The sequence below is a fragment of the Ursus maritimus genome, unplaced genomic scaffold (assembly GCF_017311325.1).
Source record: "Ursus maritimus isolate PB19 unplaced genomic scaffold, ASM1731132v1 scaffold_6, whole genome shotgun sequence".
Classification (NCBI taxonomy): domain Eukaryota; kingdom Metazoa; phylum Chordata; class Mammalia; order Carnivora; family Ursidae; genus Ursus; species Ursus maritimus.
This window is the reverse complement of record NW_024426774.1, coordinates 64,398,795-64,421,699: the sequence shown is the minus strand read 5'-3', so window position 1 is coordinate 64,421,699 and position 22,905 is coordinate 64,398,795. Positions and strand designations below refer to the sequence as shown.

At 39.8% G+C, this 22,905-nt stretch overlaps 1 protein-coding gene across 9 annotated transcripts in view; it reads left to right on the top strand.

Annotated features, from left to right (window-relative positions):
- The window catches only part of ACYP2 (acylphosphatase 2), a 255,891-nt gene that overhangs the window by 99,104 nt on the left and 133,882 nt on the right, over window positions 1-22,905 (top strand). For 7 of the 9 annotated variants that reach the window (XM_040623481.1, XM_040623480.1, XM_040623484.1 and 4 more), the window contains 2 exons: window positions 18,273-18,289; window positions 19,653-19,762. In XM_040623481.1, the coding sequence (XP_040479415.1) occupies window positions 18,273-18,289; window positions 19,653-19,762 (127 nt within the window). Of the gene's footprint in view, window positions 1-5,890; window positions 6,272-17,104; window positions 17,983-18,272; window positions 18,290-19,652; window positions 19,763-22,905 lie in introns of those variants that run through there. The other 2 variants (XM_008699865.2, XM_040623488.1) reach the window with 2 other exon arrangements.

Sequence of the window (22,905 nt, the reverse complement as noted above, 5' to 3'; positions counted from 1 at the left end):
GTGTGTGTGTAAACTAAAGAGGAATCAGAAAGAATGTCTTTCCTGGCTAGGCTTCTTGTTTCCACAGGAAAAGCAAATCTGAGACTGGCTGAATTCTGTGCTTGAGAAGTACTAGGAAGGGTAGGGCCTGTACTGCCTACTTTTTTCTGAGCTAGTGTCTGTCCCCTTTGTCCCCTTTCTGATTTTGGTGCTATAGCTCGGAGCCTGGGCATACTCTGTTCAAACCCTGGCTTTGCCATTTGTTGCCTCTGTAATGTGTCCAAGCAGCACTAGCTATGATTAGTTCTCTCTTTATCTAAGCTTAACTGTGTCTTTTCCTTAGTTAAGACATACAGACTCATATTTCCTGTTTTCTAAAGCACTCAGTGCTAAGTATAATGGCATTTTTCCATACTCTTTCTTCATATCTAGACATGTTCTTATGCATTTTGTGTATTTTCTTCTTCTGGAAGTGAACTATGTTTCTTTTCATTAATTGAGGTATTACTCTAATTATCTGTTTGTGCTTCTTTATATCAGTTAAAACCTGATCTAGTGCTTTGAAAGTCAACTGTTTAGTCCTGTCTTAGCTAAATGCAGATTACTAAACATTACTGAAATAGTTAAAAAAATTTAAACTAATAATTTTGTTCATATACTATGGTGAGAAATTATATTGAAATGTTATTATGAAAATATATAACAGGATATTAAAATGGACTTTTGAAAAGAAAACTTTTAATTTTAGAACAGTTTTAGATTTATGAAGTTATTATGAAGATAGTGCAGCATTCTCCTATACCCTATACCTAGTTTCTCCTATTATTAATATCTTCCATTAGTATGGTACATTTGTCACAGTTAAGGAGCCAATTATTGATACCTTACTGTTTCATGAAAGTCCACACTTTATTCAGATGTCCTCAGTTTCTACCTAAATTCCTTTTTCTGTTCCAGAATCCCATACAGAATACACATTACCTCTAACCAGCGAGTCCCCTTAGGCTCCTCTTTGTCGTTTCTCAGGCTTTCACTATTTTTCTTGGCCTTTACAGTTTTGAGGATTATTGATCACATATTTTGTAGAATGAAAACGGACTCTTTTAAATTTTAAAGGGACACCTGGGCGGCTCAGTCAGCTAAGTGTCTGCCTTTGGTTTAGGTCATGATCCCAGTGTCCTGGGATTGAACCCCACCTCCTGATCCCAGCTCAGCAGGGAGTTGGCTTCTCCCTCTTGCGCTGCCCCTCCCCCATCTCGTGCATGCGTGCTCTTTCTCTCTCTCTCAAATAAATAATCTTTTAATAATATTTATTTGAGGGAGAGATAGTGCACAGGAGGAGGGTGGGGCAGAGGGAGAGGGAGAAGCAGACTGCCCACTGAACATGGAGCCCAAGGCAGGCTCTATCTCAGGATCCTGGGATCATGACCTGAGCCGAAATCAAGAGCCAGATGCTCAACTGACTGAGCCACCCAGGTGCCCCTAAATTTTATTTAAACACTTTACATAAAAATTTCAAGAGCATAACAAAATTAGAGAAGAGTGTAATGAATCCAATCCCCATGTACCTATGACTCACCTGCAATAACTGTCACCAATTCACTGTTTATTCTACCTACATTGTCCTACCCCCATTCCCAGAGGATTTTAAAGCAAGTCCCAAATATCATTTCACAGCACCCTTCTATATTTCAGTATACACCTCTAACTGGTAAGGCCTTTTAAAAAATACACCCACAATGCCCGATTACATTAACAAAGACAATGCTGTAATATTTAAGTCAACCTGTGTTCAGATTTCCCCAATGGTCTCAAAAATGTCTTGTTGAACTTATAATTCCAAATCAGGATCCAAACAGGGTTTATATGTTCAATTCAGTTGATTTGAGAAGTGGGACATTTGGTCTCAGTTTTAGCTGAGACCTGAGACTGAAAACAATAGTTACGCCTCATTTTAAGATTAAGTACTGCACCACCATGTCATGCAAAAGGGGTGTTTAAAACCGCCTTTAAGATCCTTAGCCCAACACCCACCCCAGGCTCAAGAGTATTTCTTCCAGGAAAGTGATTGGAGAGCTGTGGCTCTCCCTCTTCTCCCCTCTCCCAGGGGAGAAAGAAATCAGATGTTTTCCCTTCCTCACGTGCCTACTGAGGGGGGCAAAAAGAACCCCCCTTTTTTTTGAGACCTAGGCATTTACTCCTTGGAGCTAGAAGGGACTGGTATTTGATCCATACCTGCAGAAAGCAAAGAGGAAAGGCTGTGGCTGGAGATATCTGAATGATTCCTGTCAAGACAGCAGAAAGAGGCGGTCAAATTCAGAGCAAATTGCAATTTCTGTCATTGGTAGGATAGAGACAGGAGCCCCACAATTAGGTGTGACGGGAAGGAGGGATCTGGTCCCACGTTCATTTTAGAAGGGTCCCACATCCTTCTTGTTGAGGGCTAGTCTCTCAGCAGAAAGGGGTTGGAGGTGTAGCATTCCATACAGAAGTTGGGATGGGGTGTGTATATGCACAGCCGAAGTATAGGCATTGTCCATCAAGAGAGCAAAAGTTGGGAATTTTTGGTGGGGGAAAAGGTCTGAGTCTCCCCAGAAAGGTTCCTTCAAAAGGGCTAATCAGCTTTGAATATCTACCAATCCTGGAGAGGCAAAACTGGATTCCAAAAGTACGAGTTTCTTCTGATTCTCATGCAGGCAGAGAGAAACTCATGAGGTAAGGAGGTATCAACCATGTCTTCTCCCCTCTCTAGCCTAAGTAGTGCCAAGCTAGGAGAGGGAAGTGACTTTTTTTCTTTCTTTTTTTTTAAAAGATCTTATTTCTTTATTTGACAGAGAGAGAGAGAGAGATAAAGAGAGAGCACGCACAAGCAGGGGGAGAGACATGCAGAGGGAGAGGGAGAAGCAGGCTCCCGGCTGAGCAGGGAGCCCAATGTAGGGCTCGATCCCAGGACTCTGGGATCATGACCTGAGCCTAAGGCGGACACTGAACTGACTGAGCCACCCAGGTGCCCTGAGGGAAGTGACTTTGATGATAAATGTATTTCTGAGTTTTGAATATCAAATTGGACTGTGATAAAGAAAAATTGGTCCAAACCTGGGACAGAATTTCCTTCTAAGAAGAAATATGCTTTCCTGATAAAATGCTTAAGCAATTTTCTGATAATTTGTAAGGAGATTAAACCCTTTTTTGGGAAACTAGCTACTTTCTCATCTGACTAATAGTCTGGCCTCTAACGATCTTGAATCCAGTTTAGTACTAATTATCTAACCATTTCTTCTTCTATAAAGTATTCCGTCCATGAGGGAATCATGGAGTTGGTTTGTCGGGCCTCTTCAATTGTGGAAGTTAACGGTTTGTATTCTGTTGACTCCTGCTCTTTTAACATAATTATTATAAAACTATTTCAGGGGTAGAAATATGTTGATGGATAAAGTAATCTTGGTTGCCCCTGAAATTAACTATACCTTAGTACCAAATTTCTGAGAAATCACTCTCAACTGACCCTTCGAGGTGATGAATTAGAGATGTATAGGTGGAACCTCCTCAGTTCAAATGTCATTTGGGTACAGAGACATATTGTCTGTCCTTAGTTCATAGGTTCTGGGGCCTGGTCATTTTTTATACTCATATTATACAGGCAGGATTTTCCTTTTCTATATATTACCTTAAACACGATCCTACATCACACACAAATTGTCTGGAACGGTTCAAGAAATGGAATGATTTTGCTAAGTTTTTATTTCAACCAGTAGTAACACAAAGCCTACTTGTTTCAAGGCTATTGCTCAGGTTACAAAATGAAAACTTTCCTTCTAATTGAATCATGTATTGCATGTGAAGCACCTGCTTACATCTGCTTGCCTCAGAAGCCAAATAGTCATACATTCATACAGTGCTGGTAGTGGTATATTGAAATTGGTGCAGCCCTTTGAAAAACCACTTGGCAATATGTACCAAGAACAGTACACATTTATAGTTTGGGTATTCTAACTTCTATCCCAAATAATTAAAAAATACGGGAAGGAAGCTGTGTGCATGAATATCTTTTTCATAATATTTTTTACAGTAATGAAAAATTAGAAACAACCTGGGTGTGTAACAACAGGCACTTAGTAGGTAAATTTATGGTTACACCCACTTAACAGAATATCATGAAACTAATAAAGTATTTATTGGAAAGGCTATTATATGGAAAAAGAAAGAAGGTTGAATTTGTACTATGATTTTAACTACTTAAAACTTATGTACAAGAGAGTACACAAATGATAAAGGTTGTTAGGGTCATAGATGATTTTGTCCTATTTTAAAAAAATTTCCCTATGCATAGATGTTTCTATTATTTAAAATTAGCTTAAATATTAGCCACATTTGCTTAAAATTTTTAAAGTCTTAGAATCACATATTATTGGCAATCCATGCTGAAACAGTACATAAAAATGCCTGTTTACTAATGTTCTGTAGTTGGCAGACACAAAATTTTTTAACTAAGCAAATGTCAATTGTTGCTATAGCATTTCTAAAATTACAATAAAGCTACATAATAACTGGCAGGGTTACTCTTGGGTAAATGTGGAGAAAAGTCAACGACTTAAGAAAATGTCAAACTTATCAGTGACAGGATTAATGATAGTGACAGGATCTCAACCCAGTTTGAATTTTACTTCTTGGAAGGCAGAGTACTAGCAGGAAAGACACTAAATAATTAGGATGAAATCTGCTAAGTACTTGCACGGACAACTAAACAGGATAGAGAAAGATCTGGGAGCAGGAGGAAGTATTCTAGATAAAGTAGATCCAAGAACGGAGTTTTCTTTTCTTCTTCTTTTTTTTTAAAGGTCAGGGTATGTTCAGAGAGCTGAAAAATCCAAAGTGCCTCGACTATAGGTTACTTATAAACTATAGAATAACCTATGGATGGGGATAAGCAGGTAATAAGAGGTTAGCGGAGGCTGAAGGCCTTCAGTTTTATTCAGAATGCAATGCAGAGACTCTGAAGAGATGTCATTGAAAAGAATGATATAAGATCTATGTTGATTCTAGAATCTGCATGGAATAAACTGGAAGGGAGATGAGAGGAAGACCTAAGTTCTGAGGTCTCTGCAATAAACCAGGATCTTCATTACATAAAATTACCTGGATTAGCACTTCCACAATATATTTTACTTTAAAACGTTTCAACCAAATTCTAAACAAGTTTTAGATGATTTTTGGTGTTCCCTAATAAAATTGGCACATAATATTGGATCAGATTGCAGAGGATTATTTTAACTCTGTGGCCAGATGCAGAGAAATATGTAAAGGTACTGAAGCCAACAAATATGTTGAGAAATGCAAATTCTCAGAAGTAAAAAGATTTGGAATTCTCTAGAAGGCAGCAGATTATCAAGAGCTGTATCCACATTCTTTGGAGTGGTGGGTTGCTTTAAATTAAGACTTCATAATAGATCACTATGAGGTGAAATTCTCTAAGTACAAAGTGCCTTAACCTTGTAAGTAACTGGGATGTTGCTAAAGAATAATGAAGACCATAAAAAAGCTATGTGAGTGAATAGCAGACAAGATTACTTTCCTCTCCGTTCCCAGTACCATAGAACAGGATAGATTTTTAGTTTCGTCCCAGAAAATATCACAATCCACGTAGAGTATGGATTCAGACCCCAAACCTTTCTGACTCAATAGAAGAGGTGAAGAGGATGCAGACAATAAGAATTGGCTCAAAATCGCCAAATAGACTTGGCAGTCGCCTAAACATTTCATAAAAATTAAGTCACTAACCAAGTACCTTCAACCACCAAGCTAGCAGATCTTTCATTTCAAAAGCAATCACGTTTGGTTAGCAAACTATTGACATCTGAGCACGGAATTCGGCTTTTATTTACCAACACTGAGAAATGAGCCCCGAGATTAACTGAATCGCAGGGAGCGCAGAACTGGCGCATCCCTCCCGGGGAAGCCAGTCTGGTTCCGCAAGGGAGGGGAGGGCAAGGAGGGAGGCCTCGGCGCCAGAGGCCGAGCGCTCTTTCCGTCTCGTGTCCTCAGCTGCCCCCGTTCCCAGCACCCGCCGTTCATTTGCCGCCTTCCGACGCGTGACCCCGGCGCGCTCGCGTCCCGGGCCGGAGACAGGCGCGGGGTACGCCGAGAGGTCCCATGTGCCCCCTCCCTCTCCCGGCCTCTGCAGTCGCCGCGTCCCGAACCCCGCTCCGGCTCCTCGGCAGAGGACTTGCCGCCGCCATGTCTACCGCCAAGCGACTCAAATCCGTGGACTACGAAGTGTTCGGGAGAGTGCAGGGTAGGGGACCGCCCCCCTACAGTGGGAGATCAAAGTGGCGCTAGGGGAGGAAGGGGAGAAAGCTACCAGAAGTGCCACCCATCTTAACGACCCCCCCCCCCCAAAGTCGCTGTGGCCGGGACTTCCGCTCTGCCATGACACAGCAGCCGCGGGTGGGAGAGGAAGCGAAGCGCGCCTGCGCCGGAGAGCTGGGGTGGGCGGAGGAGGGAGAGCGGAGAAAGTCGGGGTGGGGTTGGGGGGCAAGGGAAGGGAGAAAGCCGAGCGCTGGTCGTTCCGAGCCCGCAGAGTGAAGGGGTGCGGGGGGGGGGGGACGGCGGGCAGAGAGGGAAAGAGCGAGGTTGGGTGGGAAAGGAAGAGAGGGCGTTTGGACTAGTGGTCCCCGTTTCATGCCACTAAAATGACTGGGCTGACTTGAGTTTCGGAAAGGACACCTGGATGATGTTTGATGGTTCGCTCTGCCAGAGATTACACTTCTCCCCCCACCCCTCAATGTAGCTCTTAAAAGAATTCAGTTATCTAATTTTTGTTTCATCCGAAGTTTAGATAGTTGCAAAGGATGCAATGTCTGACTTATTTTTATTATTGTTATTTCTAAATTAAAATGTTAAATCACTCTGAAATTTATTCAGTGGAATATAAATATGGTAGTGATTTACTATTTACCGTTATTCATTTAAATTAAAGCTTTTTAATGTTGGGAAATTTTACATCATACCTTTCCTCTTTGAGTTTGATTTCCGTTCTACTTCCCCCACAGAATTTTATCCCATTGTTATGTTTGAGAGTTTCTTATTGATCACCCTATCAAGCTTTTTTTGCTGTATGTATGTATAGTATGTATGTGTGTATATATACACATATACATTTAGATGTATTTTCTTAATTTCCTTTGACCATAAAGCTCTATTAGTTTTTTTTTCTTCAGGCTTGAGTGACTATTGTGATTATTATTGGAACACAATAATGAAGATAATAAAAATACATTTAAAGACATGATGAACATTATTCAGTTTGAAAGGAAGATTTCTTTCTTTCTTTCTTTTTTTTAAGATTTTATTTATTTATTTGACAGAGAGCCAGCCAGTGAGAGAGGGAACACAGGCAGGGGTAGTGGGAGAGGAAGAAGCAGGCTCCCAGCAGAGGAGCCTGATGTGGGGCTCGATCCCAGAACTCTGGGATCACGCCCTGAGCCGAAGGCAGACGCTTAATGACTGAGCCACCCAGGAGCCCCTAAAAGGAAAATTTCTATCGGAAATTTTTCTTAAGGAGAAAGCTGGGGGTGTTTATGGAACCTTGATTAAAGGATGTGTACTCTGTTTTGGTATGCTAGAGGTTTTTACACTTTGGGGTGATGTACAGGGTCAGATTAAAGATGGGCAAGAGTACGCTTTTTGTAAATAGATGGGCCTTCCTTTCCAAGATGGTTGTGGAAAGGGAGGTAGGAAAGAAGAACCACCTCAGGACTCAGGTGCTTTCTCAGACAGGCCCGTGTCAAGAGAGAATACATGTGAATGTTGAAGATCTGGAAATTGATTTTCTTAAAATTATCCATGGCTTGTACCCTATAGAAAGTCTTTGGGTACACCCAAAGGTCTAGTATTGTGGATTGAAAACTACCACAATAAGTCACTGGAAGCACAGGACATAAAATATGAAAATGGTGGCAGAGACCACCTGACAAAATCTTTGGTCATTTGGACAGAAATGGCAGTAGTTAAGGAGTGTGTGTAGGTGTGTGTGCACATGACATTTATGGGGTATGTTCCATATGCTGAGCATCTTAGTATTGTTTGCTTAATCCTCATCACAATTTTGTGAGATACATATCTTATTCCTGTTTTCACAATGAGAAAACAGGTATGGAGAGGTTCACTAACTTGGACAAGTCCTTAGTTGACAAATCAGATTTGATCTTGCATCTCTCAAATTCTAAAGCCTGCACTTTTCCATTATGTAGTGCTTTTCTGTTAATACATAATGTGTTTCTCTTGATTTTAACAATATAATTGTACTTTTGTACATATGGTGGTTATAAGGTATGTGAAGATCAATTTTGGGCAGCATTACAAATATAAGAAAGAGAAATGTACTACACATAAACTATGGGCTTACTCCCATAGTTTGCAGTATGTTAAATGGAAGAGTACGTGCATACTATTGATTTATCGAGCCATAGTATGTAAGACAAATTCACAATCACATGTTTGTACACATATACACTGACATTTGCTGAGAACTTAGGATGTGCCAAGCTCTGTACTCAATGTTCTACGTGTGTTGTCTCATTGAATCCTTAACCCTGTGACCTCAACATTTCCCTCATTTAACAGGTGGAGAAATTGAGGCATAGAGAAGTAACTTTCCCAGGTTACACAGTGAGTTAAAGGGTGGTGCTGGAATTTGAACCCTAACAGTCTGATACCAGTGCCCGTGCTCTTAATCATTATAATCTATTGATTCTCCTCTCAATACTTTTTCATCTTTATTTTGCCTTCTTCCTAATTCACCAAACACATATATATACTGATGTAGGACATTTGGACTCAGCCATTTGGACCATTCTGGATGATCCAGAGGACATTTTTATGATACTTTGGTTCCAAGGACGTTTGACCTGGTCCATAAGCAGTCAGAACTCTGCATCTCTGTCTGCTGCTTGCTGACACTGCCACTATTTCTGTATATCAGTCTCTATCTCTGTCTCACAAAACTCACTATTTTCTCATGGATTACCTAAGAAATAAATACAAACCATTAGCCTTTTGTCTGAGTCATAATGATTATATAGAAGTAATCGACAATAATAAAAAATAAAATTTAATTCTAATATAAAATGGATAATAATTAGAGGGAACATCGTAAATTTAACTTTTAAAAGTATGGAATAATAAAATCTTAGTGAAAGCTGGCTTGCTAGAAATAATTGCTATGAAAATAAACTTAAATGGAAGTAGCTGTAATTGGGAACATTTATTACGAACAAAACAGATTGATAAATAAAATTGCCAGTAAAATATTTAAATGGAAAATATTCCCAGTGAAGATGGTTCCAATGATATCAAAATGAATATGGAAGATATGAAAAGTGATATAATTGTCCTGTCCTGATGGAAAATTGGTCAATGAATTAAACTGGCTTGATGGAGTTTATGATAGAAAATATCTTCCAACCCAAAAGAAGGTTTGTTATATTTCTGTTTAGAACATTTGAATTTAAGACATCCTTGGTGACAAAAGGCAGTCAAAACATTCTAGGGGTCCAGTATTACCCGCCTTGTTCTCAAATACACACAGCCTTTACAAACAGATTATATTCCAGGAATTAGTTTTTAACTTGGTTGTTTGAAAATCAGGAAAACACAGTTAAAGAAACAGTATTACCAATAGTGTATTCACTTCTCAGATGCCTCTGGGAAGTTCACATATAGAGCCTTTGGTGGCTGTTGCTTTCCATTGCTGCTTCTCTTCCTCTACCTTCTTAAAAAATAAGTGTGTTTTAGAATAGTTTCAAATTTATAGAAAAGTTGGAAGATACTGTAGGGAGTTCCTGTATACCCCAGACTCAGTTTCTTTAATTAACATCTTACGTTAGTGTGGTATTTTGTCCCAAATGGTGTGCCAATATTGATACATTATTATTAACTGAAGTCTATATTTTATTCAGATTTTTAAAGTTTTTACCTAAAGTCCTCTTTCTGTTCCAGGATTCATCTAGGATATCACTTTACATTTAGTCATCTTATCTCCTTAGGCTTCTTTAAGCTGTGACAGTTTTGTAGACACACCTTGTTCTCAGTGATTTTGGCAGTCTTGAAGAATACTTTGAGGTTAGGTACTTTGTAGGAAGCTCCCAGGTGGGATTTGTCTGGTATTTTTGTCGTAGTAAGACTGGGGTTATGGGTGATTGTGAGGGAGACCATATAGGCAAAGTGCCATTCTCCTAACACCTAGGGTACTATCACTGTGACTGTCGCCGTTGATGTTAACCTCGATCACCTGGCTGAGAGAGTGTTCGTCAGATTTCTCCACTGTTAAGTTGCTCTTTCCCCCCTCCCTTTCCATCCTTTACGTTTTAATCTCCCTGTTCTCCATAAGCTCTGTGTATTCCCCCACCAATTTCTGTTGCACGGGGGCCTTTGGGAGAAGGGATGGGGAAGCAGGGGACTGACCTGTGTTTTTGGGGCATTCATAACCATGGCATGGCTTAAAATATTCCTGTAAATCTTTAATTACAGTTACATCTAGAGTAGTATCTGAAAATTTGAAAGGCAAATTGATTGAGCTGTGTATAGATGGCTTGATGCTTTACCAGCTCTTGGGTGAACACTAATGACAGTCATAGCAATGGATTGTGGCCATCTGGTCGCTCATCTATGCTTTAGAAATTCAACAGTTGATTTTTGACAATATTAACTCAGATTCAGAATAGGAGTAGCTTATTGGACTACAGATGTAAATAATTTTCTTTGAAATTGCTTAAAATAAAAACCGGGATGAGTTCTTGAATAGCTTTGTCAGACAGCACATGGTTTGGGTGTACACATTTTTCCTTATGTAGACAAGAAAAGCCGTGTTTGAGAGGTTGAAAATTTTAGTACCTAAAGTCAAGAAACATAAATATGGTTAAGGCTAATTCCCTTGCTTATCTTTGTTCCCTATAGCATTTCATTAATAGTCCTGTTCTACTTCTTGTTTTTACTTCTCGTTGATCCATTCTGCTTTCAACTACAATTATTTGTGTACACATATCTGTGCCTCTTACTAGGCAAAAAGGATAGAATTTTCAAGGTCAAGCTGATGGCTTGTTTTTATAGCCCCTACAGCTGTGCTTCTGGTGGGGACTTCAAAAGTGTCTTCAATTACATCGAAGTGCTTGGGGATAGTTGGCTTGAAGAAGAAACAGTAGTGTGACGGCTGTTTCAACAATCTGAAAGATGCCATGGTGTGTGGCTCCAGGGGACAGACCCTGGATGGAAGGTGAAAGGTTGAAAGAAGGCCTTTCTAAAAAAAGATGTTTAACATCATTAAGGGCTGTTGTGTAACGTAGTGACTGGATGACTTCCTGCATTCAAAATTGACACATGCAGTCAGATCCCAGGATGAAGGGGCACATTACAATATAAAAATTTGATTTTACGTGAAAGGATGTGGATGTTTAAAATTCATCATGGTTGCTTTAAATACCAATGTTTCTTTGTGAATTTAAAGCATGATTTGCTTTGCAAATATTCACCTCAGAGGTTCTCACTGACACATCTTTTCACAGTTGCGGTCGATTGAGCCTCGACTCAGCAGCGTGTTGTGTTTGGAGTCTTTCATAACTGAAGGGGCTGATGTCTCTGTCCCAGTTTCCAGGGCGGTGTGTCTGTAAAAAACCTGCATGTGTCATATCAGCTTCCCTTCTTTTTAACCAGCGAGGTGGAAGCGGGGCTGAGAGGCCATAGAAACCCATAGAAGCATCTCTTCCAACACAGGCCCATTCCCAGGAGTGCTCCGTTCCAGCCAGGGCCAATAAACTGCAGAGAATCTATCTCCACGTTTGCTTTTTCTTTCTATATGGACCTCTCTCTGTTGCACCAGGTGCTTCAAACTGGGGATTAGGACTCTCAGAAAGATTTTGAGAAAATTTCATGTGGGTTATGGAGCTTTGGATGGTTAATTCTCACATGGTTCACTGCTTCACAAAGTGAATGGGCTGGAGGTCCTGACGCCTCTCCATGCACATTACTCGTAAGCCTTTAAAATAAGGGTTGTGGTTAAGGGGCCTAATAAATAACACCCCTCTTCATTATGTGAGTTCTTGACAAGGAAGATAAAGAGCGAGGCAGAGTTCTGGGAATGTGGTGTGAATCTTCAGGTAAGTGGACTTCATGACAATCTCTAGGGCAGAATGAAACACACTCACCCAGGCACAGGCAGGGCTCCCCTAACAAGCGGAACCGAAGATACAGTCCCTAAGGGAAACTCACTCCAGGGGAAGGAAGAAGAGGAAGCACCTGGGCTATGCTTGTTTCTCCTTCTGAACTCACGAGTTAGATAAGTCCTTGCATGTCCCTGAGGAGGAGTAGGGACAGGGTAGAGCGACCAGGAGTGTCACACTAATGGATATTCCTCCTCAGAGAAGGAACTTCCATGGAGACAAAGAAGCTTTCTCCTCTAGAAATAGGTTGTAAAGTCCAGAGAGAGCTCCACCATTGAGTTCTGGCTGTGGAACTTCAAGATGTTCTGTTCCCCAGAGTGCTTTTGTGTGGGGTGATAGGAAAAGTCAGGGAGGTTGTCTGGTGACCACAGTGGGAGAATGACTGCCTTTGTTTGGCAGATAAAGGGAGGAAGGACTACACCACAGTCCTGTTTTCTGCTCTCTTTTTTCTTTCCTTTTTTGGGTGACATTTTTAAAAATTGAGATATAATTCACATAATATTAAACTCACCCTTTGAAAGTGTTCAAAGCATACTACATATACAATGATTTTTCCAATAGTCACAATGTTTTTGCACCCGTCACCACTATCTAATTCCAGAACATTCCCACCACCCCAAAAAGGACCCATCTCTCACATTTCCCTTTAGCAGTAGTTCCCCATTCTCCTCAGGGGGTTCAGGGCCGAGGCCACTGTGATGTCCTTGGCCTTTTCCTCATGGTTTCAAGAAGGCTGCTATAGCTCCATCATGATATTCATCCTACAGTCAAGAGGAAGGCTATAAGGGCAAAACTGCTGGCTGAGTCAGTCCTGCCAACGCACTTTCCTGAAGCCCTCCTCCAGTGACTCCGCTCGCATCTCATGGGCCACTCCTCTTACAAGGTAGACAGGAAATATAGAAAGGCATGTTGCTGCCCCAAGTAAAATCAGTCTCTTAGAAAGGTAGAAGGGGAAAATGGATTCTGTGTACGCAGCTAGCAGTGTCTGCCACAGATATTCATATATTAAGTAAATTTAGCAGAGTAATGATTGCATTCTGTATTCTTTCCCAGGTAGTGACACAGAAGGACATATTATAGGAAATCTTTGATCTCCATGGTCTTAACCTCAAAACTTTAGAACTATAACCAAGACAAGCTAAGTTTCTGTTAAGTTCATACTGAATCTTTCATACATGATTTATTTCATGTATGTCCATCTGTCACTGCCTAGAGTAATGGGCGACACTTCCATTTTCTTTTCTTTTTTTTTTTTTAATGATTTTTTATTATATTATGTTAGTCACCATACAGTACATCCCCGGTTTCCGATGTAAGGCTCGATGATTCATTAGTTGCGTATAACACCCAGTGCACCATGCAATACGTGCCCTCCTTACTACCCATCACCGGTCTATCCCATTCCCCCACCCCCCTCCCCTCTGAAGTCCTCAGTTTGTTTCTCATAGTCCATAGTCTCTCATGTTTCATTCCCCCTTCTGATTACCCCCCTTTCTTTATCCCTTTCTTCCCCTACCGATCATCCTAGTTCTTATGTTCCATAGATGAGAGAAATCATATGATAGTTGTCTTTCTCTGCTTGACTTATTTCACTTAGCATTATCTCCTCCAGTGCTGTCCATGTTGTAGCAAATGTTGAGAACTCGTTCTTTCTGATAGCTGAGTAATATTCCATTGTATATATGGACCACAACTTCTTAATCCAGTCATCTGTTGAAGGGCATCTCGGCTCCTTCCACGATTTAGCTATTGTGGACATTGCTGCTATGAACATTGGGGTGCATATGGCCCTTCTCTTCACTACGTCTGTATCTTTGGGGTAAATACCCAGTGACACTTCCATTTTCTACCCGGTTTGTCAAGCAGTATGCACTTAGCCTAAAATTATGTCTTTTAAACTTAAATGGCAGTCCTTGAGTTCTACTGTTTTAGGATTTGTTCAATAAATATGAGTGTGGCCTTATCACTCATAGTTACAAATACAGCCACCAGATCCTGCTCCTGGCTCTCATCTCAAAACCTGTAAGGTCTGTAAAAGGACCAGTTTAACCTTTTCTTTTTTCCATTCTTGTGGTTGTTATGTCTTTATTTATAAACAACATGCTGATATTACTATTTCTTGTTTTGTCAGCTTAGGCATTATCTTGTGGCTTCTTGCTGTCCTTCATGTTATAAACTAAATATGTACGTATACCCATAATGTTAACTTTAAAAGTAAAACTGCCAGTTATTTTACCAGCAAAAAGGGTTTATTTGGGAATAAAAGAAAATTGTGAGTCAGGACAAACAAGTTAGAGCACAACCGTAGGTGAGTCTGGGCAACAAAGGAGAGACATGCCTTTTTAAGGGGAAAGGGGGTGTGCTGGGAAGGCTGTTATGAACTAAAAGTCCAGTGGGGTAAACTGGGAATTCCAAGTGTGGTGGCTTCTCATTGGCTGAACTGTTGCCCAGATGAGGGGCCAGGGGATGAGGAAAGTGTTTCTTCCCTAGGCTGGAGTAGTGGAGTAGTAGAGTAGTATCCACGTGCAAGTCAAGGCCTGTGTAAGGTCAAGTCTCGCACTTCCTATTGGGTCTGCAATGGACTATTAGTGGTAGGGCGTGAGAGCTCCCCCTGCTGAAACCTCCCGACTCCGTTTGAGTGAAATTTTCCATTACTGATTTTCACAACACTATGTATTATCATTTAGGTAAAGTTCTGCTAGAATCAACACAGAATTCTTGAGATTCTTTCCAGCTCTGGAATGCAGTAAATTTATTATCATCACTTTGAATTAGACTTGAATTGGTCTAATCAATTTGCCTGTATGTATATTTGCAATATTAATAAGGAATTATTACAGGAGAGTCAAGTATTTAACTTAAATATTTATCAGCTGGTTTATCTTTCATTCATTTATTCAACAGCTATGTGCCAAGCTCTGATCTAGGTGCCGGGAACACAGTGGTGAACAAGACAGAAAAAGGCGTGCCCTAATAGAACTTAGAGTGAAGACAGGAAATTTTAAAAAAGTAAACAAATAAATGTCTTGTAATGTCATATGGTAATCAGTACTATGCATATACAGGAAACATGGGGTGCATTGCTGTTTTAGATGAGTTGGTCAGGGGACATATTGTTGTAGGATTTTTCCTTTAGTGCCCGTGTGATTCTTGGTCACGCTGCTTTGAAGAATGAGAAGGCAGACCAGAGGAAGAGTGGTGGGCAGCAAAGCGAAGTTTATTGAGTGATAGTGGAAAGCTCCCGAGAGGGAAGGGACCGGAGAGGGTGGCCACCAGCGCTTCTAAGTCTAGCGGTTTTTATGGGCTTGTCAGCAGGCTGTTTTAACCTGATTAACCCTCCACGAGCCTGTCACCCAATCAGGTTTTTGTCATCTACCTATCATGTGGGAAAGGTGGAGGGCTCCTTCCAGGGTGGTGTAAAATCCTTTTAGGGTGGTTTCCTCTTAGGGCCAGGGGGCCCCTTTTCCCTGCCTGCCTTTCTTCCAACTGTCCTACATTAATACTTCTAAGGAGATGACATTTGTGCAGAGACATGAATGAGACAGAGTTAGTTGTGAGAAGATCAGGGGAAGAGCATTTCAGGCAGAGGGAATTGGACATGCAAAGGCTGTGAGGCAGGACTATGCTTGGCGTATTGAGGAACACGAAAGAGGCAGATTTGAGAAGTGAGCAAGGAGGGAGCCCTAAAATGTGAGGTAGACTCATGGGAGGGGTCCGGAGGCTGTGGCAAGTAGGATAGCTCTTATTTTGAGTGTAATGGTGAGCCAGTAGAGGGTTTTTAGCTGGGGAAGAAAGTGGTATGACATTACTTAAAATCACCTTGGGTGTTTTATAGAGAATAGACTGTAGGAGGGCAGAGCTAGAAGCAGGGAGACTAGTTAAGGAGGCTATTGAGAAATGATGATAATTTGGACTAGTGCATAAAAACAGTATTACCAATTTTTCTGGAAACATTGAAACAGAATCAGCTTTTTTCCTTCTTTTTTTGGTAAGTTTTAAATGAAGTTTGGGGCTAGAAATAGTCTGTAAAGTGAGTACAGTGATGTGGTTTTGAATATTTAAGTAAGTGGCAATCTAAGTGAAGGGCTGCCTGGGCTGCTCCAACACCAGGTCCAAGGAGGACACAGGGGAGGGGGGTTTGCCTTTTCATTGTCTGTAGCTCCCTTCCTGTAGTGCTGGGGGCTTGTAAAACAGGTGAAGGAACATTGCTCTGCAAGCACATGATTTATTACCATCATGAACTTGAACAGCGTCAACCAGAAACGCATCAGATCTGCGATACCCTACGAGACTTTCCCCTTTACGATGCAGTTCTTGATCGGAAATAAAAATCCTGGGGCGCCTGGGTGGCTCAATCTGTTATAAGCATCTGCCTTCGGCTCAGCTCATGATCTCAGGGTCCTGGGATTGAGCCCTGAGTTGGGCTCCCTGCTTAGTGGGGAGTCTGCTTCTCTCTGTCCCTCTGCCCCATCCCCCATTCATGCTCTCTCTCTTTTGAATAAATAAATAAATAAATAAATAAATAAATAAAATATTAAAAAAAAGTCCTTTTCAAACCTTTCCCAGTCCTTCCATTAAGGTAGGTTCTCCACTTTAGTGGGTGTGTGAATCACCTGGAGAGTGTGCTAAAACCAGATTCCTGGACTCCGCCTGCACGGTTTCCGTTTCCGGAGGTCTGGGGAGGGGCCTGAGAATAGGATTTTCTGAAAAACTGGTTCTGCTGGTGCTGCCCAGCGAGCGAGCGTTGGGCTATTCTTTGACTAGGAAAGAGCCGGACCAGCTGTTTCCAATTTCTGTTTACTTCCGTTGCCTCGCTTTCTTTTCCTAACGCTGACATCATAGGGGGCTGCTCGCTGTGGAGGACCTGGGCGTGGGCACAACACAGCCCTGCCCCAGACCTTTAATGCTTCTTGGGCACGGTCTTTTGGGATCCCCTCATGCTTAGGATAAAACGACTAAACGCTTTTCACAGTTTTATTTTCTCTTCTGTTCTGTCCCTCTCTTCTAACATGGTCTGCCTTAGTTGAAGTTTCTCTGAGTTTTCTGCCAAGTCCTTGCGTGTCTACAAGCTAATGTCTTCGCTTCCATCTATATAAAAAATTGCCTTTCTGAGTCCCCCCAGATCAATACTTGCTATTCATCACTTCTCCTCATTTTATATGTATCTTCTAAAATATTTTTATAGCCCTATAAAAATTCCATTTGTGATACATCCTGTCTTCATCGCTTTACTACTCTTTTCTTCACATTCAGTTGATACCACAATACACTATCATCAGGAAACAAATGATACCCCTGTTATTATAAGTCTGCTTACAAAATACATAACATTATCTAAGCCATCGATCTCTTCTGCATCTCCTTAAGCAGGCTCAATTGCTGTAGGCAATAAGTAGGCACTGTCTTTTGACCTCTTGGATATTGGCTCGATCTATCACTTAATGATTTCCCAAAGTATTTAAAATATTTTTTTTTCAGTTGAGGTATAATTTAAATGCAGTAACATTCACCCCTTTTATTTTATAGTTTAATGAGTTCTGAAAAATGCATACAATCACTTAAAGACCACCACAGTTGAGATGCAGGGCAGTGACTTCAGGGCAGAAAGTTCCCTCTTACCCCTTTGTAGCTCTCCTTTCCCCAGCCCTTGGCAAACCTGATCAGTTTCCTGTCCCCATAGTTCTACTTTTTCCAGAATATGGAATTAAAATAAAAGCAGAACTGTTTCATTGCATTCAAATTTGAATTTAGTCCTTGCATTTAAAGAAGAAATTCTAAAAGCTGAGGATGGGTAAGTTGTTTTATTTACCCTTTTGAAATAGAATGAATGTGCAGTGTGGCTTTTCGTGATTCTTTGGTTTCCGAATATTACTATTTTCCTCCAAAAAGTCTTCCTTTTCTGTTTTTATTTTAAAGGAAATAATTTTAAAATGCACTTCCTGAGTATGTTCAGATATGAAAGTTTTTGTTCATTTCATTTACTTACTATTTAATAAAGTAGGTGAAAGTTGAGTCAGGAAATACATAATTTTTTAAAAGGTAGACAGACTGACATTTCTTTTTATCTTTTTTTTAATACAGGTGTTTGCTTCAGAATGGTAAGTCAATTTTCTGTTTTTTCCCCCCCTACTTGTTGTTTCTATTTACAAAGATAGAGCAGTTTTCTACTTGGTGCTAGTCTACTGCTTATTTTCTGTCCTTGATGGTAAATGAAGTATTTGTGTTTCTTCCAAAGTACTGCTTGAGATTTTTTATTAAAGTTGTCTTTTAAAAGTCGTCTGTCGAAAACATGACAGCCTGCCTAGTTTGTAGTTAATGTTTTGTATTAATTTCAAAAGTACCTCTACTGGGATAGTCAAAGTAAGCATTTTGGTTAGGTATACTGAAAATGAAGTATGAGATCTGCCCCCTATTCTGGATGGAAGAAGCCCTCTAGGCAAATGTCTCTATCTTGAATTGCATGATGAAAAATGCTCATGTTGCATAAGGAAGTGGTTCTCAGGGGTTAAGACAAGTTAAGACTCCTTATTGCTTAAAAAAATTTTTTTTTGTTAATATACTCCTTTCCTAAAAGTAAAATGTGCATGTGTTTTCACCTCCTGTCTGAACTAGCAGTCACTAGATTAGCTCTCTGTTCCTAACCTCCGAGGGTTCTAGCGTGTTCCCAACCAGGGAGGTCTCCTCGTTTTGAAATAGTCCCCTGCCCCACAGTTCAGATTGTCTCCTTTTTCATTTTTATTTTCAGAACCAGCTCCTACGTAAATCCTAGCTGTAACCATCTCTGTTTAGTTGAGGATATAAAGTCTATAGATTCTTGGTCACTCTGACCTCCAAACAGAAGACCATGTTTTAAAAAGTTCCAGTAGACAGGATCCACAAGAATTTAGTATGATGCAGTTAAAATAGTTCAAAATCAAAATGTTGCTAGGTTTTCATTTGTCAGCATAACTGAATTTAGAACCGGGAAGAGGAATTTCTAAAAAACTGTAAAGGATAATAGGAGAAATAAGCTTACCTATAGACAATTGTAACATTTGTGTGGCAAGTCCGTAGCCAATGGAAGACATCACAATCTTTTAATTGGATACTGTGTATTGATCATAATTCGATATTTTCCCTCAGTGATTGAAAATTTGGAGTGATCATCGTTTGGAACCCAGACAATGTAATTCAATGGTAGCAGGTATAGGGGCAATGCAACTGAATCTTATGGATCCCAAACCACATCATGGAAACTGTTTTCTGAAGTAATTCCCACTATCAGTTTATTTTCTCATAAACTTGCTTGTCTTACTGAAAGTGGAATTTAATAAAATACCATTTAAGTGACGGTTCTTGTAAACAGAGATATGATTATAGGTCAGCTACATAATTTTTGTCATGGACTGTAGGAAAAAAAATTATTATCACGTATATTTTTTGATGCTGGACTTTGTTTCACTTATTTTCTCCTAAAACCAGTACACAGAAGATGAGGCTAAGAAACAAGGAGTGGTTGGCTGGGTGAAGAATACCAGCAAGGGCACTGTGACAGGCCAACTGCAAGGCCCCGAAGAGAAAGTTGATTCCATGTAAGTAGCAAGACTCATAATGCACTCATGTGATTAATGAACTTAGTTTAATGTTTCATTGGACAATAAGAATAGTTTTGATGGACAAAAATTCAGTTTGTAGATTATAACTAAACATACTTTTAGGCATACCAGCAAGGAAATCCTCAGAGTTGGGAATGGAATTTGTACATTTAGGAATGGATTTCCCACTTGGGCAGGTCCTCCAAAAGAGCAATGGTGTCACTCTCCAATCTATTTGAATTGTGTTTTGTCTCTTCTACCATGAGGGAAACATCTTGATCCCACATATGTCTCATCCAAAGTGGTTGTGAAGAAGCATAGTGCCTTTGGATGGTTCTTGAAGTTTTTTTTTGAGAGAGAATGTGTGAGCATGTGCAAGTGGGGGGACAGGGAAGGAGCAGAGGGACAGGGAGAGAGAGAGTCTCAAGCAGGCTCCACACCCAGTGCGGAGTCCAACATGGGGCTCAATCTCACAACCCTGAGATTATGACCTGAGCCGAAATCCTGGTTCTTGAAGTTCTTAAAGTAGACTTCAAGACGAAAAGGCTGCCCTCATCTTTTTATTAAGTATCTTATTTATCTAATTGTAATTTTATTTTTACTGTAGATAAAAGTGTGTTTCATGAGTTGTATGGTTACCATAATGAGTTCTTGCATTCCAAAGGAGACCAGATTCAGTAGGAAGGAAAAAAGTGCCCTGTTGTATTCAAAAGCCTTATCTTTTCAGTTTCATAAATTCCACTGTTCTCCGTAGTATTTTTTTTAATTAAAAAAATAGCTAACATTTACTGAGTATTTACAGCATTGGGCAATATGCTACACACTTCACATAGTTTATCTCATATAATCTTCACAACAGATCTTATGACGTAAGTGCTAAGTCATATCCAGTTTATTTTATTGTTTGCAGTGTATCTTTGTTTTCACTCTTTAATGTTCTCAGATTTCAAAAGTAATACTTTTTTGCTTATTCTAATAAGTGAAGTAATAAGATGCTGAGAGGTTAAAAAGCAAAGCTAGTAATCTGCCCCTTCCCCTCTGCTTCTCTCCCCCTGATGGAACCCGGGCCTGTGGCCTTGTGAAGATTTTCCGAAGCTTTCTCTTTCACTTAAAAGTACATAAGCATTTATAGTTAGGGTTTGGCTTGTTTTTACCAAAATAGACTACATTACGCATATTTTTCAGTAACTAGTTTTTTCTTTTATAGACATTCATCAATCAGTAAATATATAACCACTAATGCCTTATTTTTTCTAATTTCTTTATGTATAAGTACATACTTTGTGTATAAAACTATACCCAACTTGGAAAGTGGGGTCTAAAAGTTCAATTCCATAAAATGTACGGTAACGTTTAATGAAAAACAATAATTTTCAGTAGGATTACCACAAAATGCAGAAAAGATTATGAGACTTGTATTGTACAGAGCTAAGTAGTTCAGTGGATGATGAAGTGCCAAATGACCATGAAGTATGGGAATGGGGACTACATGAGAGGATAGATGCTTATGCCCATCATGTTGTATCCTAATCCATGTTGTAGCAGGTTTTTGATTAATATCCTTCACATAAATGTAATCATATCATATACATTCTGCCCATTTTTTCTTTTTAACCCCTGCACCCCCCTTCCTTCCCAGTACTACTGGTAATATATGTTAGCAACTGGGTCGTCTTCCTCCCATGGTTGTTTCCATACTCACCTTCCCACATGCGCACACGCACACACACACATGCACACACACACACTTGGGTGCACATACAGTTTTGGGTTGTGATTGGTATTTACTTTTTAAAAATGGGATCATGGTTACACACGTCTCTGCATCTCACTTTTATGATTCAAAAATATATCCAGGAAACAAATAACCCAATTAGAAAATGAGCAGAAGACATGAATAGACATTTCTCCAAAGAAGACTTCCAGATGGACAACAGACACATGAAAAGATGCTCAACATCACTTATCATCAGGGAAATGCAGATCAAAACCACACTGAGATACCACCTCCCACCTGTCAGAATGGCGGAAATAAAAAACACAAGAAACAGCAACTGGGCGAGTATGTGGAGAAAAAAAGAACCCTTGTGCAAACTGGTGCAGCCACTGTCGACAGTACTGAGGTTCATAAAAACTAAAATTAGAACTACCATATGATCCAGTAATTTCACTACTGGACATTTACCCAAAGAAAATGAAAACACAAATTCAAAAAGATATATACAGCCCTAAGTTTATACCAACATTATTTACAATAGCCACATTATGGAAGCAGCCCACGTGTCCATCCATAGATGAATGAATAAAGAGGATGTTATATATATACAATAGAATATTACTCAGCCATAAAGAAGAATGAAATCTTGCCATTTGCAACAACATGGATGGACCAAGAGAGTATAATGCTAAGTGAAATTAGTCAGAGAAAGACAAACATATGATTTCACTCATGTGTCAAATTTAAGAAACAAAACAAATGAACAAACTAAAAACAGACAAACCAGAAAGCAGACTCTTAACTATAGAGAGCAAACAGATGGTTACCAGAGGGGAGGTAGGTGAAGGGGACTAAGGGTACACTTACCATGACAGGCACTAGGTAATGTATAGAATTGCTGAATCACTATATTGTACACCTGAAACTAATAGAACACTGTATATTAATTATACTGGAATTAGAAAACAAAATAAAACAAGAATACATCCAGGAAAACCCATCCAAGTCATCCATGGTAGAGCTTAATCATTTTTTTTAATAGCTGCTTAATATTCCACAGGATTACTGCACCATTATTCATTATCTTATTGCTGAGAACTCATTTTGTTTCTCTCTCTCTCTTTTTTTTTTTCCAGTAAGAGCAATGCCAGAATAAATATTTTAGTGGTGATTTTATTTTTGGGAGATAGGTTCCCAGAAGTGTGGTTGGTTGGTTGACATGTCTGTGTACTATTAATTTAAAAAGTATTTGTCAGACTCCCTTTCAAAACAGCTGTAAACAATTTACATTTTTTTTCTCTTCATCCTGTGGGCAGTTGGTATTATTGCTCTCAATTTTTCTTCCATCTGATTGGGTGTAGAGTGATGTATTATTTTTTCCCTATAATTTGCATTTCTCTAATTACTGGTTATTTTGAGCATC